This window comes from Typopeltis vanoorti, chromosome 15 (assembly GCF_054136105.1).
Source record: "Typopeltis vanoorti isolate ZY-2024b chromosome 15, IOZ_Tvanoo_1.0, whole genome shotgun sequence".
NCBI lineage: Eukaryota > Metazoa > Arthropoda > Arachnida > Uropygi > Thelyphonidae > Typopeltis > Typopeltis vanoorti.
In genome coordinates, this window is record NC_143563.1 from 83,552,921 (window position 1) to 83,575,015 (window position 22,095).

Sequence of the window (22,095 nt, forward strand, 5' to 3'; positions counted from 1 at the left end):
TGTCTGGCCGCCAGCTAACACACAGCGAACGTTTTGTTCTGTCAAAAGGTCATAATTTTGCCATTGCTCCAAATAAGGTACCGATAATAGATTTTTTCCATAGCATAGACAGAGGTATTCAATCCTTACCCAAAAAAACAGCCAACAGGACAAGATATGAGTGTGCAAAAATTCTTTTTAGCACCAAGCCTCCTTGGTCAAACCTATTGTATGCTGAACAAAAAGCACTGAAATTGCTAAAAAATAACAAGAACCTAATTATTACAAAAGCTGACAAAGTGAAGGCAGTAGTCATTCAAGACAGAAGAGAATACGAGAGAAAAATGCCACTGTTATTCTGTGACAATTCGATTTATATATGCCCCTCACTTCATATCCTACTAGTATTCAAATAAAAAGGTTTAATGCTCTTATAGAAAAAATATCGATATGGGATGAAGATAAAAAGAGAACACTAAAGACCTCCTTCGGGCGCCCACCGAGATTATATGGTCTTCCAACAGTACATAAACCAGGAATTCCATTAAGACCTGTTGTAGGCTGTACAGGTTGTCCCACTTACAAAATTTCTGTCAAATTTACTCACTTCTTCAAATAGAAGATCTGCTACATATATAAAAAAATTCTATGGATTTCAGAAATAAAATTTCCAATCTGCATCTAGACGATTCGGAGATTATGATTAGTCTAGATGTTGTTTTGCTATTTACGAATGTTCCGTTGGTGGACAGCATTGAATTACTACACCAAGAATTTCCTCCAGACATAGTCAAATTATGTGAATTTGTAATAAAGTCCGGTTATTTTACCTTCAAAAACCAGTTATACCAATAAATCAAAGGAACAGCAATGGGTAATCCAATATCTCCTGCTATTGCCAACTACTTCATGGAGTACTTCGAACAACATATCTTTGACAACATCCCAGACCTAACCTTTGGTTCAGATATGTGGGCGACATTTTGCCATATGGAAGGGCACTTCGGAAGAATTACAACAGTTTCGCTCGAAAATAAATACACTTCATCCAAGGATTCAGTTCACCCTAGAAGTAGAAGTAAATAAGAGGTTAGCCTTTCTAGACCTCTTAATTCTTCACCAACCAGATGGTAACCTACAATTCACAGTCTATAGGAAGGAGACTCATACAGGCCAGTACATCCATGTTGAATCACATCACCATCCCAGTCAAAAGGCAGGTAACATAAAAACATTCGTTCATAGAACCCACTCCTTTTGTTCTTCAGAACTATTACAAAAAGAATTACAATATATTAATTCCTCCTTCATATCCAATGGTTATAAGAATTCCTTCATAAAAAGAGCTTTAAGTAGTCGTGCTCCAGCATCCTCTTCAAATACAGAAGAACCTATGCATATACCTATCCCCTATGTACAAGGCATTAGCGAACACATAGCTAAAGTGTTAAAACAAATAAATATTTGTGTGGCCTTTCGACCCATCAGAAAAATCTCCACATTCCTCATGTCTCCAAATGACAAGCTCCCATATCTCAGCTATCCAGGTGTTAAACAGATTCCCTGCCCTTGTGTGTTATCATATTTCGGAAAAAGAGGAAGATCTGCTCTGATCCAGTTAGAAGAGCACAAGTCATATATCCAGTAACTCGAACCTGAACAGTGTGGACTTGCAGAGCATGCCATGAACACCAGACATAGAGTTCAGTGGAACAAGACAAAAGTCATTCACAAAAGTTGGTTCCTAATGTAATGGCTTTACAAAGAAACATGTGAAGCATTACTTCACTCCCCTAACCTAAACAGATCCGATTGTCTACGTCTTTCCCCCCTTGTGGGAGATAGTACTCTATAAATCAGATAATCTTTCTTAACTTGCAAACACATATACATATTTATATATATTGAAAAGAAAAAAAAAATTTAGGAAATTTAACCTTAGCTACTTAGGTGACGTTTTGTGAATATAACAGTTATCGTTTAATTAGCCTTTGTACCTGTACTGATGATGCCTGTGATACTCAGGTGAAAATTTTACGAATAAATAATTTATATGAGTTAATTCCATTATTATAATAGTAAGTAATTTTGGTTATAAATATACACACACACACACACACACACTGGGTGATTATAAAAATAACGTCAAGTGTTCAGAGCCCTCTAGCGAGTAATGTATTGGACGAAACACCAATATTCGGTAGACGTACACAGTGGAACATGGGGATTCGATTTAACGGGAAAAAAGTACCAAGAGTCGCCAGCAGGGGAAATTTTGGCGCTGTTTACTGCATAAGCTGCATTAATTTGCATTATCGCGTTTCTTGTTAGCGATCATGCAATAAAAGGAAAGCCTGTGCGATTTCTTATTATTCGTAGATGAACTGCTTTTCGATGCCTCTTACCTTACGTGAGTGTGCTTTGTTAGTCCAACTCTATTATTAGCAGAACAATAATGCCAGTGCTCATCTTTGTGATTTTTGCCATATAAAAAATTTACGAAAAGGACTGATTACTGTAACAAACTTACGAAAACTGATTTGGCGATTTGAAACTACTGGAACTCTAGCAGTGCAGGTAGGCAGGGGATGCAAACCAATCAATCACCAACAAGTTGAACAAGTTGCAACTGCTATTATGGAACAGGAGATGATGAATGTGCAGGGTACCAGCAGTGCATGAGCAATATCCAGGCAAACGGATATTGCATGCATAGCGGTGTGAAAAATCCTACATCAGATGCTCAAGTATTACCCCTATAAAATTAGTCATGTTCATGAATTGCGCCCTGGTGATGTGACCACACGAATCGACTTATTTTGAGATTCTTAGTGCACATGGAAATGGATGATGCATGGCCATGGCAGATTTTATGGAGTGACGAAGCGCACTTTTATTTGAATGGCGAAATTAACACACGCAACTGTCGCATTTGGGCTGCAACTGATCCGCACATGTCTGCAGATGCCTATCCACTTGCCCAAAGTCACAGTGTGGTGCGGATTTACGGCATCTTTTATGATCGGTCCATACTTTTACAAGGAAAATCGCCAAAATGGACCAGTGACATGTTCCGTCAATGCTAACAGGTATGCCAATATGCTACAGCTTCATGGTTCCACAACCGCAGCAAAGAGGATGTCTCGATTTGACCATCTTCATTAAGGATGGTGCACCGCCCCACATCGGATTTCAGGTACAGCATGTTTTGCGACAACATTTCTCTGACAGAAGAATCATTAGTCGTGCATTTCCCAAGACATGGCCACCAAGATCGCCTAATCTCAATCCCTGTGACTGTGGCACTTTCTTAAAAGCATTGTGTATCAAGGACATGTACCTGATATTCCAACTTTGAAAGATTGAATAACGTTACACGTGAGACAAATCAATTCCAATATGCTGTGAGCCACTGTGGAAAATGCCATATGCAGTTCCTGGAACATCAGAATGGTGGTCATATTGAACCTCATTTGTAATTAACAATAAACGTCATGAAATTGATGTGTGCTGTCTCTCATTTGCCATTTAGTCATTCATTAGTCACATCTACTAAAATTAATTTGGCAGCGCCAAAATTTCCCCTGTTGGCAACTTTTGGTACCTTTTTTTTTTTCATTAAATCAAATCCCCATGTTCTACTGTGTACGTCTACCGAATATTGGTGTGCTTCGTCCACTACATTACTCGCCGGAGGGCTCTGAACACTTGATGTTATTTTATAATCACCTGGTATATATGATAAAATTTGGTGAGGACCACTTTTCTCTTGTATTATTTTTGAGAGAATTTTTAATTCTTTAAATAAATCTATTGCATCTACATCAGATGTAAAATATCTGTTTGCATTAATACAACACCTACCACAATGTGACTGAACGAGCACCCTTAAGAGGTGCAGGCGTGAGGCAGGCTGCCTCTATGCTACACCCTGTCGATGGTACTGATCATACCTCTCCTTGAACCCATTAAAAGACAAAGCACTCGCAACTAACTCTGGCAACCCATTCCGCTCATTAACAACTCTCCAAGCAAAAAATTTAGTCCTCACACCCATACCACACCTTTATTCAACTTCCAGGGATGACCCCTTGCTAGCCAAGTGCTGAAACATTTCCCTACATCAACCCTATAAAACCCTTTAAGCAACTTAAATGTTTCTATCATATCACCTCTTTTTCTCCTATCAACCAACTAATGCAATCCACACACTCTCAATTCTGTCCTCAGAGAATATTCCACGGGCTACTTACCATCTTGGTCACTTGCCTCTGAATCCTTTCCACTGCTTCTTCATCCCCAAGAAACCAACTTGAGCATAGTAATCCAGATGTGATTGTATCAAGGCCTTATAAAGAGGAATAACAACTTCCTTATCTCTACTTGCTAATGTGTTCTTCAATAGCCAAGTAATCTTATGGGATACCTTAGAAATATGTCCTCTAACTTTAACTCTCTGTCTACCACCACCTCTAAATCTCTAGCTTCATCTGTTTCTTGGAGTACATTGCCATCAATATGATACATGGCTTGTAATATATTTTTCCCAAAATGCATTACTTTACATTACTTTACATTTACATAACTTTACATATCAAACTGATACCCATTATCTTTTTCCCACCTGGCAGCCTATTTTAATTGTCCTGCAAGCTCTGCACATTGCCTCGATTCACTATTACCTAATTTTGCATCATCAGCAAACAACTGAATATATATATATATTTTTTTTTTTTTTTTGATATTATTATTAACACCTGATTATTCACATCATGTATACAAATTATACATATTATACTATTCAACTTGTATAACTATGACAATATTTCACATTACAAATCAATGCACAGTACAATACTACAAAATAAAATTCAAGTATTACTATCATATTCTGTTGTTACTAATACTTATTTTGGCAATTATTTTATTATTATTATTATTACAAAACCTCCATGGAGTCAAAGACTCATCGTGGGAGGTCCACTGTTATACACACAGTTTATCATACTGTGCCTTAAATATATTCACTGTCTCTGCACACACCACACTCTCGGGCAAAGCATTCCAATCACTCACCACTCTCCATGCAAAAAACCTGCTCCTCACTCCCTTGCTCACACCCTCCTTATACAGCTTCCAGGAATGACCTCTTGTTCTGCTGCTATCCTCACCCATTCCGTGCAAAACCTCCCCGACGTTAATCTGGTAATAACCACTCAACAGCTTATATGTCTCAATCATATCCCCTCCTCCTCCTTCTATCCACCAATTTCTGCAAATTGCTTATGGTTAATAAAAAGTTTTCTCATATATGCAAGTAGAATATAATATATTTTGAATGATTTCAGAGTTATGATAAGTAACTGGTTTAGAGTAATGTAAGTTAGTTAATGCAAATATGTGTAACCAAGGGCCGTAGCCATACTGGTTACTATAAAAGTAATTAGCTCAAAACAGACACTGGGAGTCTGGGGACCTCATCTAAGAGAGCTCCCTTGCCAGTTATAATAATGTACATGTTGATATTTTAATACCAACATGTTCATTATATATTAATAAACTTACAAATGAACCAATTTGTAAATCAATGCCTTAATTGGTTATGATACATAAGTTATAATGATCCCTTATACTATACGTTTAAAGTAATTGTCAACATTGTTTAATCCCATAAGGTAGTCTCTCACTCTTTTTCTGAATACATATTCTGAGGTTACAGATTTAATTTCATTTGGAAGTTTATTATAGCTACTCATTGCTATGTACTCGAAAGATTTATGAAAAATTTCTTTGTTAGCCTTGGGTACTTCCAGCATGTTTCGACCTCAGCGCAATCCATAGTCTACATTATATATATACTAAGAAACTTTCCGTGTTTCTTTTTACGTATAACAGACAACCATAGAGATATAGTTTCTGAAATGGTAGAATATTATGAACGATATACAGATCATTGATTGAGTGTGCGAAGTCGGTAGTAGTTATGGCTCTAATTATTCTAATTACTCTAATATTTCGTTTCAGGTTATTTCCTGTGTCGTTTTTATGTACAAATTAAACAGCAATGGTACCAAAAAACAATAAATTAATTACTGTTTTTTCATCTGGTGTTATTTATACCATGAAGCACTGTTATGTGTAAGGAGTGCCGAATGGTATGAAAGTAACAGATGCAGACAAAAATACTAGAGTTATTGAGCGATCATTTTGCAAGGATGGAATACATCCATGTAGAGATACAAATGATGTGTGAATAGAAATAGAATAATTGGAGGTGCTTAAGATACTGCAGAATCTTAATGCAAATATAGCCATAGAATTAGATGAAATATCACACCATGTATTACAAGAATGTCCCAGGGAATTTGGTAGCTCCTTGACCAAGCTGTTTTAAGTCATATGTAATTTAATTAGGAAGGAGAACAGAATAGTATATACATTATTGTATATATTTAGTTTAATTCTTTATCCAGAGTAATTTAATAATAAGGTGTGACACCTTTTGGCAACTCATATAGGTAAATATGACTTCTCCATTACTTCCACCTTGGTATCACCACCACTGGGTCTGGCTCCCACTGATGAGACCTCAATAAAGGTCAAAACCGGTCTGGGTAGTGGCCCTTCCCTTAATGCATAGCATTATACATGTCTGCAAGGAGATGTGCTTTGCATTATGGGAGATACTAAGGAAAGTGATGAGAACTTATACCACCTTTGCACCTGAAGATAGTTCAGGTGCAAACTTTGTTTGCTTACACTTGGATAAAGGATTAAACTAAATATATCATTTATAGTCTAACCAAGCGAAAAAAATTCCAACGAGAACAGAATAGTTCTACTGCATAAAGGATATATCCAAGACAGAGGTAAAATTAGTATTTTGAATTGACTATCAAGGTATTGAAGAATTTAGGAATGGATGGACAGGAAAATGATACTCAATGGGAGGTAGCAAGGTTTTGGGAATGGTGGGTCTTACTTAAATATGTAATCACTTTTTATAATAAAGTGACAGATTAATTGGATAAAAGAAATGGTTACATAGTGATAATAGTGGACTTTGCAAAGGCATTCAACAGGATACATTGAAATCTGTCAGATATGAAGTTGGAGATATGGATAAAAAAATGCTGACAGACAGATAAAAAAGTAGTATAATGAGGAATTGAATCCAGGAGATGACTAGTGATTAGTACCATAGGGATCTGCATTTTGATCATTGTTATTTAATATATACATTAGTGATACAGGAAATGAACGAAGGGGAAATATCTAGTTGTTTGCTGATAATGCAAAAATGGGAAGGGCAATAGTCGAAGATGATGAAGAGGTACAGCAGGAATGACAAATAAGTTGGCAGTATGGGCAAAGGAAAATAGCTACTAGTTTAATATGGCAAAGTATAAGGTAATGCAGTTTGGGAAGAGATCACAAGCTGTTTACTATATTGATGGAACTGGACTACAAAAAATTGTCCATCCATTTGGGGACTGAGTGAGTGTGAAAAGGGTATTGAAGTTTAGAAGGGCATATTGCAAAGGTTGCCAAAACAGTGCATCAGGTTGCTTGGATGTCAAAGAACACATTGGTAAGCAGGTATAGGGAAGTTATTGTTCTCTTTAATATGGCCACATCTGGACTACTGCATGCAGGGCTGCCCCTAGGAATTTTTCCACCCTGTGCAGTAGCATATTTTGCCACCCCTTCCCCCTTATTTTTGTTATAGTTTATGCCAATTTTCTGCCCCGTGCAAATGCATGTTTTGCACTGTCGGTAGAGCTGGTCATATCTGGTCAACTGGATTCCTTGGGGGATGAGAAAGCAATAAAGAGGTCCAGAATTAAGCGACGACCGATCTTATGATAGGTCTATGAAATGCTCTGTAGAGGGTTTCATAGGCATAAAAGAGAAGATATGATAGAAGCATATAAATTATTAAAAGGATTTTATGGGATTGATGCTGAAGAAATTTTTTTTTTTCCCACCATATGGCAGGAAGTGAGAGAATAAGGGGTCAACCCCTGGAAATTATGTAAGCGTGTGGTTAGGGATTTGTCAGGACTAGAATTATTGTTTGCAGAGATGGTGAAAGGGTTGCTAGAGGCAGTTGCAAGTGCTTCATCAGTGAATGAGTTCAAGAGGAAGTATGACAGGCATGAATATAATGACTACTACTTCCCTTCCATAATGAGTCTTTGGAGATTCCTAAGATTATAATAATAACAACAGCCAGCTCTAATGCATATCTAAAATATTCACTAAGGTTTAGAAATACATTCCTGATGCATATGTAAAAGCATTTTTTTTTTTTGGTCTATCATCATATCAATCATATCGTTTTAGCTTGAAAAATACTGTTTCATGAAGAACAGGTTTATATCAATAATATATCTTCATTCTTGTTTATGGCTCTCCACAGAAATTAATGTCAAATTAATAAAAAAAAATAAAATTATTCCACATTTTACAAATCATTCATATTAGAAATTATGGACTTTACAACCCTGTTATAAATAACTCTTTTAATTTCCCGACGTTTCGATCTTCATATTAAGATCATCATCTGGAGCATATACAAATATACAGGACAAGCTGAGTTACGTTACATACAGTAAGTTAGAGAAACAATGATTTGATCATAGGTTATTCTACTGACATGACCTCTAGTGAAAAAAAAAAAATTATTTAGAAACTACATCAAGCTAAATTCTATTTATGATAACATGAATAAGCATTCTTTCTTATAGATAGTTTCTTTCATAACAATGATGTCCTATTTTTAGCATTATAATTGTTATTTTTGATTTAGGATCCTGGATTAACTACAGTCCTGTTTATAGTTACTCTTAAAGAGTAAGGTTCTGTTGGTCGAATATGTGCCTTCCATATGTTTAGGATTTTTAGACCATCATTATTGTTCAGATTGGGGTGGTTGATAATAATCTCATAGGTTTAAATTTAAATTTGCATTCATACCATGTTTTGGTGTGATGTAGACAACTAGTGCTTTACCAGTCAATTCTATGTAAGGTTATTCAAGGGCATGATCCGAAAGGCAAGCTTCACAATAATTATTATATTTAATGTGTCGTTTATGTTCTTTTTGTCTGATAGGAATTGTGCATCCTGTTTCCCCTATATATGGTATGTTACATGATTTATTGCACATGTAACATACCATATATAGGGGAAACTTTACTATTAAAGAGTAGAGTAATGTGACTGCACTTCTTTCATTTTCTCATCACTCGTAAGTCTACCAGTTATCAGCAGAGGTAAACACTCATGATGGCTAAGGGTGAAAGCTAGCTGATTGCCTATTTCCAAAAGTTAGGAGTAAAGAATTCCATCCTATTTTTTGGAAATGAAATGGCATTAAAGGATTATAATAGAGTACATAAAATCATAAACATCAAACCCTTTATGAATTATTTTTTATTAGATATTTAGGTGATCCATAATGTATTATGAACATTTTCTAATTGTTGTTTAATGACTAATAAAAAGCCATAATTAAGTTTGAATTATAATTGTTTTCTAGATATGGTATGATCAGGATACAAAACTTATCCGTACTGATGAGACGCTTGAAGTGGCACTTGATTTTGAACTCACTGATGATCAGATAGTATCAACAGTTTATGATTTTAATACAGGTAAATAACAGCTATATAATTTCTAGTATATTCATATGTGAAATAGCAGTTATGACTAAATATAAAATGTTACACATGAGAGCCTTGGGCCAACTATCTCTGATTGACTGTAGTGGAGTTTGACTGCTCTTCAGCTTCCAAAAGTTAGAAGAGGCTAATTGGCCTTCCCTACTCCCTATAAAATGTGTTAACGGAATAGCAGAACACAAATACAAACTCTGATGAAACAGATCATAAGTTAAAATTTCTTTACAGTTATCCTCAGGTTAATTTTTAAAAATGTATTAAATACTCTATACAGTGAACAGAAATCTCCCTAGTAAGAGCTTCAGGTAAGTTTTAAATTATTCATTTTGTTTTCAGAGTGAATCAAAAATGGAATAAATAATTTGAAGAATTATTTATTCTTCAAATTAAAGAGCCTAGTCAGAGGCAATGCCTCTGCCTAGGCTCTTTAATTTAAGGCTCAGCTCTGGTACAGTTCCAAGGCAGTGGAAAGATGGCAAAATAATACCCTTACATAATAGACGTTCTAAGACTGCAGTAGCAAATTATAGACCAATCAGTATCTCAGATGGGGTGGTAAAAATACTGGAAAAATTGGTCAAAATGAGAATTCAAGAATGGATGAAAAAAAAAATATGATACTCTATGAGGGGCAACATGGTTTTGTGAAGGGCAGGTCATGCTTTTGTAATTTACTAACTTTTTATAATAGAGTAACAGTTGAGTTGGATAAGGAAATGGCTGCATGATGATTTTTCTGGATTTTGCAAAGCAATTTGACAGAATATCTGTTACCCAAATTAAAAAGAAATTGGATGGACACTGGTTAAGAGGGCGGCTGCTGGACAGATATCAACAAGTGGTATATGGAGAAGCAGAATCAAGGCAAAAACAAGTGACTAGTGGTGTGCCATAAGGTTCAGTGCTGGGACCATTACTGTTTAATTTGTACATAAATGATATAGGAAATAACCTGAAAGGAAATATTCAGTTGTTTGCTGATGATCCAAAATTAGGTAGATTAATTATTAGGTAGAGTAATAGTTAATCAAGGCAATGTGGAGAACTTGCAGGATGATTTAAATAGGCTGTCAGTATGGGCAAAAGATAATGGGTACAGTTCAGTGTGAAGAAATGTAAGGTTATGCATTTTGGGATAAAAAGATTACAAGCTGTATACCACATTAATGGAAACTTACTCCAAGAAAGATTTAGGGGTAATGGTAGAGAGAGAGAGAGGTAGTTAAAATTAAGAGGACATATTGCTAAGGTAGCCCACAAGATTACTTGGCTAGTGAAGAACACGTTAACATGTAGAGATAAGGAAGCTCTTATTCCTCTCAAAAAGGCCTTGATACATCCACATCTAAATTACCGTGTTCAGTTCTCATCTCCTGGGTTTCTTGCGGACAAGGCAGTGGTGGTGAAGATTCAGAGGTGAGCAACCAAGATGGTGAGTGGTCTGTGGAATGTTCCCTATGAGGATAGATTGAATGTGTTTGAATTGCAGAAGTTGGTTGATAGGAGAAAGAGAAAGAATATGATAGAAACAAACATTTAAGTTTCTTAAAGGGTTTTATAGGATAGATGTAGGGGAAATGTTTCAGCACTTGGCTAGAGGGACCAGAACAAAGGGTCATCCCTGAAAGTTGAATAAAAGTGTGGTTAGTATGGGTGTGAGTACTAGAATTTTGCTTGGAGAGTTGTGAATAAGTAGAATAAGTGTCTAGGTTCAAGGAGAGGTAGGATAGATTGTGTGGATGTTTGATTCTCCTGCAATGAGTCTTTGGTGAAGGTGCCTGTACAATAATAATAATAATTTTTAGAGGCCTTTTTGTATGGTTTATAATTATTATTTTATGTTTTAATGTTTTAGACAGTTTATGAAATATGCAGATCTTAATTATGATATTGGCTTTATTTGAAACAGGTATTCAATTTGTTATAAAGCCAAATGGACAGTGCAGTCAAGAGACTATCATGAGTGACAGTGATATGGTAATACCTGGTACTGATAGAATGGTTGAACCAATACACCTCTTAGATTTTGTTAGTAGGAATGCATCATATAAAGGCAAAGTAAGTAGTTACTCTTTTAATTAAAAAAAAAAAAAAAAATCTAGTAATGAATCAACATTTATTAAAAATTGCTTTCTGTGGAGATTCCACTGTCTGAAAAAACCATAAGGCATAGAATAAAAGGTGCATGAGATCAAAATGGAAACTGGATCTTTATTCCCAAATGGGGATATCAGAAACTTGTTGCAACAAGTGAAGGATACTGGTGCAGATAGGAAATTATTAATATATCAACTAGAAATGACCATAAGGAACTGAAGAGATAAGCACAAAGGATATCATGATGGCTGAGAACAGATCAAAGTGAATTTGAAGGGAAACTGGAATGTCTTAATATGCATAATGTGCTACATTTAAATGGGTTTAGTGTTGCATATTTGGAGTAACTGTTAAAATAAGAAAGAGAATGGACAAACACAAAGGTGTAAATAAAGTGAAAAAAAGAAAACTTATAGAGAGAAAACAATTAAGGTGTGAGGATAGGTTATAGAATGACAGAATTACCAACCCTGGTTGGCTGAGTGGCTAACATATTTGCTCTGCAATCAATGGTTTGTGGGTTCTGATTCTTCAGGTAGGAGATAATTTTGTTGCTCAAGGTTTATTAGAGTCCTTGAATACCTGAAAAGTTCCATGTTCGATCTCTAGACTAAGAATTCCAAATTATATAAAATAAAAAATACAAAAAATTATATTAAATATAATTTTAGGGGCAGTAGATTTGAGCTGTGCTAAAAAAAAAAAAAAAAAGTGTCTTTCATCAGTATATATAGTGGGGATTTTGTCACAAATTATGCTACATTTTTTCAGTGATACAAGTGTCCTTTGTTAGGGTTGCTATTGGAGTCTAGTTGTTATTTATATTTATTTTTAGTTTATTCTTACCAAGAGGGAAAGGTCAGAGTCAGACTTGTTCAGTGGTAGCAGAGAAGAAAAAGATGTTTCATTATTTAATATCGCTGTAGTATAGTATAGTTTATACTTATAGTGTCGTGTAAGTATAGCTCAGTAGAGTGTATAATATAGTTGAGCATTTAGTGTAGTTTTAGTAGTTCCTAGTACGACACTATTTGAATGATAATGGCAGCCACAGGTCAAATTACAAATGATGTGTCACCAAGTTCTCCTCCATTTAAGGACTACATTTTGCACAGCATACTACAGGATTTTGTGGTATGCAGTGCTTGTATTTTTGCATCCAGGCAGTTGGATATGTGGCAGGTGAGAGATGGGAGAGTACATATATGTGAAAAATGTAAGAAATAGGAAGAACTTTGTGAGTTGGAGATTAGCATAACACACCTTGGCAGCACTGTGTCGAAGGTGGGAAAATATCAAACTAGAGAGACAAGTAGTGTGATAGAGGGTGAGGATAATGAGCAAAATATAAATGAAAGAATAAAAGTGGGGAGTGTGGAAATTTTGAATCATTATGAAGTTTTCAGAGATGGCCTTATTAGTTGGAAGGATGAATGGTGAGCAAGAGTGGGTAGCTTGTGGAGAGAGAGATAGAGGTGCTGAAATAGGAGAGGAATGTCTTGGGAATGAATTGAGAAATGTGAAAGGTGAGATTAAGTGCATGGAAAAGATGAATGCAAGGCAAATCAGAGTAGGAGCGAGAGAGAGTTATGGAAATGATAGAAGAGGAGAGAATAGAAATAGTACAAGAGAAGGAATGAAAAAAATAAGTGCTGGAACCAGGGAGAGAAAGATGCCAAGACAGCAGGTAAGTAGGGGAACACAGAGATGAAGTGTTAGAGGAAAGAGAGTGAAGGATGCAGGTGAGCAATCAAGGAATGTATGGAGACTTGATGATCTATGATGTGTAAGATAGGATGCCTGGAGGGACAATAGAAAGTGTGATTATGGTAATTAAGTGAAGTGAAAGGGTGGAAGAGATGATTGTAATGGTGAGCACAAATGACTTGAGAGGCAGTGTGAATCGGGTGGGAAGAAATCTGAGATTGATGCTTGAGGTTGTACAGAAGAAAACTTTGAGAAAGAAGATAGTGTGTGTTGCCCAGGTATGATAGTGATGAGCTGAGTAGAAGAGCATTAATAATGAATAACATGATAGCCAGAATGTGTCAAAAGAGAGGCTTGGATGGAATTTGAGGACAGAAAGGAACTGTATATGAGAGACCACTTGCATTTGAATAAGGAAAGATGTAGGCATCTGAAGAGATTGCTGGTCTCTGAACGAGGCAGTGTGTCAGTGCAAGGAAACCAGAATTATCAGGGTGGATGGTAGCAGTGGTGGCCTCGTGGGAATAGGTGCTTGGGAGAATATATCAGGTAATGCTGAGTCCAATGAAGTCTGCAGAGGATAATGAGAGGTATAGAAACAGTGATATTTTTATTCTTTATACTAATGCCAGGAGTATCCAGAATAAAGGAGATGAATTAGTGGCACTTATAGCATCAGCATGTCTGAAGATTATTGGGATCTCTTGTGATGTGGTTAATGAAAGACGATACAATAACAGGAATACAAGTAGCAGGATATAGCATTTTTAGACAAGATAGGAAGAGAAAACATGGTGGTGGAGTACTGCTTATGATAAGTGATGACTTATGTCCTTTCAGAGTGGAGGCTTTGAAGGGTAATTACACTAATGGTTTTGAAAGCATATGGTGTGAGGTGGTAGAGGTGGGCAAGACAGGATATTTAGTGGGGTGTTGCTACAAGCCGAGGAATACATAGGGTGAGTAGCTAGAGATGTTTAGGCAGTTAAGCTAGACAAGTGCAAGAAGAATGTTTGTTATGGGAGATATTAACTACAGCAGTATGAATTGGGAAGAGGAAACTGCATGTAGTAATAAGGGAATGGAATTTCTAGAATTCTTGAGGCACAGATGTCTTAGGCAACGTGTAGTAAAAGAAACACAAGGTTCAAGAGATCTGGATTTGGTCATAGCATCAGAAGAGCTGATTATAACTGAGATGGCATCTCTGTTCCCCAGTTGGAGAGAGAGTGACCATGTGATTTTCACATGGAAGATGAATAGACATGCCGGAATATCAAAAAGAAGGGAATGTATGTGTAATTATAAGGTGGGTGATTACAATAGTCTTAGATATCAACTTGGAGCAGTTCCATGGAGGGAGAAATTAGAAGCACAAGATATCATTAGTACTTGAGAAATTGTGAAGGAATATTTGTTAGCAGCAATAGTAATAGTAAGCTGTATTCCATGAGTGAAGAAGAGGACACAATTTGGTGTAAAGTGGATGACAAACAATATCAAACAGGAGCTGCGGGCAATAAAGCAGTTATGGAAGAGAGAGATATAAAGAGAAGGGGGGTGGAGAGTAGACAGATGAAGAATATAAGACTCTGATCAGGAGATTGACTAGTATGATATTGGATGTTGGAAGTTGGAGTGATGAGAGCTTGGTCCACCTTTGCTCAGAGTTGCCTGGTGTTGCACTACCTTACCCCAGTCCTGAAGATATTTTCAGGCGCAAACTGTTTGCTTACACTTGAATAAAAGATTAAACTAAATTTATTATAGACTAGTATGGTAAGAAAGGCAAAACTGGAATACGAGAAGAGATTGGCACCAAGATCCAAAGAAAATCCTAGGGAATTTTTTTAGCTATGTGGCCACTAGAAGGAGAAATGACTGTGTAAGAATGACATTGTGGGATAAAAAAGAGAATAGAGTGACTGATGTAAAGGACATAATGGAGTTTTTCAATGAACACTTTATTGGAGTATTTTATCCTGGAGAAATAGGTTTTAATACTAGAGGGATAGGGCAGGTTCGAGGTTTATAAGTGTAAGAGGAGAGTGTGTTTCAAATACTGAGTACTCTGGATGTCAATAAAGCAGTAACATTGAATGGAATTTCACCATGAGTTTTGAGAGAATGGGCTAAAGAACTGACATTTCCATCGACCTACATTTTCAATGAAAGTCTAGCCATGGGAATGGTACCAAAGGAGTGCCAGGGCAGGGGAAGATTGGAAGTATCAAATTATAGAGCAGTTTGTGTTTCATCAGTAGTTAAGATCTTAGAGAATTTAATGAGGCACCACATACAGTGACGGGCAGATGAGAGTAATGTTATATGTGAGAGTCAACATGGATTTGTTAAGGGGCACTCTTACTTTAGTAATATGATTGCTTTTTATAACAACATGACAAGAGCAGTTGATGAGGGAAAGGCAAATTCTGCCATTTTTTTAGATTTTGCAAAGGAATTTGACAGGGTGCCACATGATACGGTGATATTTAAGTTGCAACACATGGGTTTGGATGTTAGGTTGGTGAACTGGATTCAGGATTGGCTTTCTGATAGGTATTGGAGAGTTGTGTATGGTGGAGCAATATCAAAGAGGCAGAAGGTTACAAGTGGGGTCCCACAGGAACCAGTACTGGGATCTATATTATTTAACCTTTATATCAATGACATTGTCATTGGAGTGCAGGGGGATTTTCAGTTGTTTGCAGATGATGTGAAGTTATTAAGGATTATTAGTAATAGTGCAGATGCAGCAGCCCTGCAAGAGGATTTGAATAAACTAGACAGATGGGCAAATGAATGGGGATGTTGGTTTAATGCAGCAAAATGTAAAGTCTTGAAGTTCGTGATGGGAGACTGCATATTCTGTTGGAGGAGCTGCTGGAGGAAGTAGGGGAGGCAAGAGATCTGGGAGTGATGATTGATAGAAACCTGAAATTCAGCGAACATATTGCAGAGGTGGTGTAGGTAACCCAGAGGATTGCTGCAATACTAAGAAGGATGCTGACCTGCACAGATAAGAGTTGTCATTCCATTGTATAAAGCCCTTATCAGACCACACTTGGAGTATTGTTCTCAAATTTGGTCCCCAGGATTTGAAGGGGATAAATGAACTGTGATAAAATTTTTATCACGAACATAACATTAAACAATCACAAGGTTTGTAAACTGTAAAAATCATGTATGAATGAAGATTGAACAAAATACGTCAGTGCTTGTTCACAGCATGTGCAACACTGGCGAATGAGGTCAGTGCCGGAAAGATACGACTAGTGGTGAGGCATGAAGCGGGATGGGAATACGTACATATATGAAGCCGCATAACTCTGGATTCACGTAAGTCGGGGTATGACTATATTCACAAGGATATAAATACTTATATCCTTGCGAATTAATACCTATAATTTATTCCTTACTATGATGAAATTTACCTCTCTTTAATGCTTAGCAATGTAACATCACGTGGCTCGTTCTACTTTTGAATGATCAATTGTTTGTATTCCACCTTGTAAAAACTGTTCCTATCAAGCCACTGAAGATAGTCTGTTAGTTTCAGACTGAAATATTTGGCAAACATTAAAATATTCTTGTGTTAACATGTTTATGATTCCTAATTTAATGTCACAAGTGTCTCTTAAGAATAGAATTTCAATCTGTTAGATTCCATAATGAATATTAGAAAACAAGAATGAAATTGCAATTTCTAAGTACCATAAAAGGTGTTTTCAAGATGAGATAGTATAGAAATGATAGCTAGTATTCTCAATATGTACAAAAATTGAATTTAGTTGATATGTTACCACTAAAGTGCAGATTAACTACGGTGATCCGTTAATGTGCGGAAAATTGTTTCATTTCTCAAATTACCTAGGTAATCTGCACATTACCTGCTAGGCACTCGTTAAAGTGAAAATAAGATCTTTGCTGGAACAACAGCAACGTTTCTGTACGCTTAAATTAACATAATGTTATTTATTTATTTTTCGATATCTACAGAATCAAGTTAATACAATCAAACAATCAACAAATTAGTTGATAGAATCAATCATCAATCAATTAATATAATACAAGGAATCAAACGGTTTAAAATATTATTACAATTAAGAAAAAAAACATATGATAAAATTATGTTTACTTATTAAAAAACCAAACTAAAAGTGGAGGGAGAGGGGGGAAGGAGTAGGGAAAGGAAATGAGAGAAACAAACTTTTGAACTTTAACGATACGGAAGCCATTAATGTGCACATTACCTAGGTAAAATGTGGAAACTCTTGATTCCACACGTTAACGGAGCAAATCAGTTAATCTGCAGATTAGCTAGGTAATGTGCACATTAACGGTTTTCGCACTTTAGCGGTAACAGAAATGTTATATAAATGATAATAGCATTCACTTTTGTCAAAATCTATTCATTCTGACTATCCACACATGATCTTAATCATTTGGTGTGTATAGGTTTTGCAAGCAGTCATGTATGGGGGTTGATATACGTACTATTTATTATGGTGAGCTATGGCCAATGCAAATGTCTGTTTTACATTTTAACTTCCTTTTTGTCACAACAGACATGGTTTGTTTGTTGCTCGAAAATTGAATGACCAGTCAGGTTGTGCTTGACTAGCTTAACATATAATTAATAAGCAGCAATTTTTATGTATTTTTACAATAAATAAGAAGCTTTCAAATTACTCATATTGTAATTAGCTATTTAAATAAATGAAAAAAAAAAAAGTGCAGTACTTTCCTTTTCTAATTGCAGTATTATGCCCGAGACATTTTATGTGATGTATGGAGTGAACAGAGAAGTTTCATCATACGTAATAAAACAGTTAATCAGCTCAAAGAAGTATATTTTACCACTGTAAGTAATCACTGTTCTAAGTATGTTTGTAGTGTGTTATTTATTTTTAAGTTATGACTATTTGTAATTCTCTAATTCAGGCATGTCAAATGGAGTCATAAGATTTATCATAAAAAAAAATAAATAAATAAAAAACTAACCACTGCTTTCTTTTATACAATGCCAGTCATGCTTTTTAAAACTATTCACTGACATTGCACTCACAACTAACTACAACAACTTTATTATTATTATTATTATTCAGGCCTCCATGGAGTCAAAAGACTCATCGTGGGAGGTCGCTTCCAAAGAACATAGTCTGTCAAGATTCATCCAGGGGGAGATCCCCCTTAAGAAACATAAAAGTCTATCATACCACTCCTTAAACTCATTAACCATTCTCGCTCTCACCACTTCATCCGGCAATGCATTCCACGGTTCAACCACCCTCTACGCAAAGAAACCACTCCTCACCCTCTTGCTCACAGTTTCCTTTCATAACTTCCAGGGATGGCCTCTTGTCATCATTCTTTCCCGCTATTCAACCAAGAGAAAGAACTCCCCAGCGTCAGCCCTGTTACCACCTCTCAACAGTTTAAAAGTCTCAATCATATCATTCTCCTTCTTCTATCCACCAAACTCTGCAGTCTACATTCCCTCAGCCGATCCTCATAACTATGCTTGTAGAGTCCTGAAACCATCTTTGTCATCATTCTTTGTATCCTTTCCACAGTCGATTTATCCCCTTCAAATCCTGGGGACCAAATCTGAGAACAATGGTCTATGTGTGGTCTGATCAGAGACTTATACAACAGAATGATAATTGTTTTATCTCTGTAGGTCAGTGTCCTTCTCATAATTGCACAATCCTCTACGTTACCTTCACCACCTTTGCAATATGTCCCCTAAATTTCAGGTTTCTATCAATCATCACCCCCACATCTCCTGTCTCCCTTACTTCCTCCAATATAACTCATCCCATAGAGTATGCAGCATCCCATAGATATTTCCCAAACTTCAAGATCTTAAATTCTGCTGCAATAAACTGACATCCCCATTCATTTTCCCGTCTATCTAGCTTATTCAAATCCTCTTGCAGGGCTACCACATCTGCACTATTACTAATAATCCTTCCCAGCTTTGCATCATCTGCAAACAACTGAATATCTCCTTGCAGTCCACTGGCAATGTCATTGATATAAAGGTTAAACAATATAGGTCCTAGTACTGAGCCCTGTGTGACCCCACTTGTAACCCTCTGCCTCCTTGAAACTGCTCCAACCAAACCTGAAACTGTTACAACCCTCTGATACCTATCAGACAGTCAATTCTGAATCCAGTTGATCAATCTGACATCCAGACCCATGTTCTGCAACTTAAATATCAGCTTATCGTGTGGCACCCTGTCAAATGCCTTTGCTAAGTCTAAGAAAATTGCAGTATATTACTTTCCCTCATCTAATGTTCATGTAACTTTATTATAAACGGCTAGCATATTGCTAAAACAAAAGCACCCTTTCAAAAATCAATGTTGACTCTCAGAGATAACATTACCTTCATCTGCCCAATGCTGTATATAGTCCTTCACTACTTTCTCCAAGATCTCAACAATTACTGATGACACACAAACTGGCCTATAATTAGACACTTCCAGTCTGTTACCACCCTTATGCAATGGCACTATCTTACCTTCCTTCAATTCCCTGGGCACCTTTCCCACAACCAGACTTTCATTGAAGAGCCAGGTTAAAGGCACTGTCAGTTCCCTAGCACATTCTCTCAAAACTCGCGGTGAAATACCATCCAGTCCCAAAGCTTTACTGCATCCAGAGTACTCAGTATCTGAAACACACCCTTCTCCTGTACATCTAAACTTCAAACCAGCTCTATCCCTCTAGCATTAAAACTGACTCCTCTAGGATGAAATACTCCAAGTTCAAGTGTTCATTTAACAATTCCACTATGTCCTCTGCATCAGTCACTCTATTCCCATTTTTATCCCACAATATCATTCTTCCACAGTCATTTCTCCTCTTACTGGCCACATAGCTAAAAAATTCCCTAGGATTTTCTTTGGATCTTAGGGCCAATCTCCTCTCATATTCCAGTTTCGCTTTCCTTACCACACTAGTCTCTCTTCTGGCCTGTGTCTTATATTTTTCATGCATCTTCTCTTCTCCTGTCTCCTTATATCTCTTCCATAGCCTCTTTTTCGCATGCAATTCCTGTTTAATATTGTTTGTCATCCACTTTACTCCAAATTGTGTTCTCTTCTTGACTCGTGGTATACAACTTACCATTGCTACTAACAAATATTCTTTCACAATTTCTCATGTACTAATGATATCCCTGCCTTCCAATTCCTCCCTCCGTGAAACTTCCCGAAGTTGACATCTAAGACTATTATAATCACCTGCTTTATAATTCCACATAAGTTCCCGTCTCTTTGATACTCCTGCATGTCTATTCATTTTCCAAGTCAAAACCATATGGTCACTCTCTCCATATAATAAATTTAGTTTAATCCTTTATCCAAGTGTGAGCAAACAAAGTTTGCACCTGAAAGTATCCTCAGGACTGGGGTAAGGTGGTACAACACCAGGGCGACTCCTTGCAAAGGTGGAGCAAACTACTATCACTCCTATCTCAGTATCTCCATAATGCAAAACACATCTCCTTGCAGATATGTCTAATGTTATTCATCAAGGGAAGAGCCATAATGCATAACATTAGACATATCCGCAAGGAGATGTGTTTTTCATTATGGGAGATACTGAGATAGGAGTGATAGTAGTTTGCTCCACCTTTGCAAGGAGTCGCCTGGTGTTGTACCACCTTATCCCAGTCTTGAAGATACTTTCAAGCGCAAACTTTGTTTGCTCACACTTGGATAAAGGATTAAACTAAATTTATTATATTCTAACCAAGTGAAAAATAAACTTTTAACATCACTCTCTCCAACTGGTGGGAGAGATGTCATCTCAGTTATTATCAACTCTTCTGATGCTATAACCAAATCCAAAACTCTTGAACCTCTTGTTCCCTCTGTTACATGTTGCCTAAGACATTTGTCCCACAAGAATTCTAGAAATTCCATTCCCCTATTGCTACATGCATCTTCCTCTCTCCAATTTATACTACTGTAGTTAAAATCTCCCATAACAATCATTCTTCTTGCACTTGCCAAACTTAACTGTCTAAACATCTCCTGGTCCCTATCCTCTCTGCTCCTGGGCCTGTAGCAACACCCCACTAAATATTCTCTCTTGCCTACCTCTACCTCACACCATATGCTCTCAAAATCATTTGTCTCACTTCCTTCCAAAGCCTCCACTCTTAGAGGACATAGGTCATCACTTATCATAAGCAGTACCCCACCACCATGCTTTCCCCTCCTATCCTGACGAAAAATGCTGTACCCAGCGACTTCTATTCCTGTTATTATATCCCCTTCTGTCAACCATGTCTCAGTGATCCCAATAACGTTTGGCTAGGCTGATGCTATCTGCACCACCAATTCCTCTCCCTTATTCCGGATACGCCTGACATTAGTATAAAGCATATAAATGCCATTGTTTCTATACCCAGCATTATTCCTTCTAGACTCCACTGGGCTCAGTGTTACCTGATGTCGTTTCCCTTCTCCCAAGTATCTATTCCCACAAGAGGCCACCCCTGCTATCATCCTCCCTGGGACACACTGACTCGTTCAGAACAGCAATCGCTCCAGATGCCTACGTCCTTCCTCATTCAAATGTAAGCGGTCTCTCACATACAATTCTT

At 36.8% G+C, this 22,095-nt stretch overlaps 1 protein-coding gene across 1 annotated transcript in view; it reads left to right on the forward strand.

Annotated features, from left to right (window-relative positions):
- LOC150098938 (uncharacterized) overlaps nucleotides 1-22,095 on the forward strand; it is a 205,455-nt gene that overhangs the window by 97,149 nt on the left and 86,211 nt on the right. Inside the window, exons 7-9 of the mRNA XM_090405465.1 lie at nucleotides 9,524-9,638; nucleotides 11,575-11,723; nucleotides 18,232-18,333. Of these exons, the coding sequence (XP_090261591.1) occupies nucleotides 9,524-9,638; nucleotides 11,575-11,723; nucleotides 18,232-18,333 (366 nt within the window). The remainder of the gene's footprint in view (nucleotides 1-9,523; nucleotides 9,639-11,574; nucleotides 11,724-18,231; nucleotides 18,334-22,095) is intronic.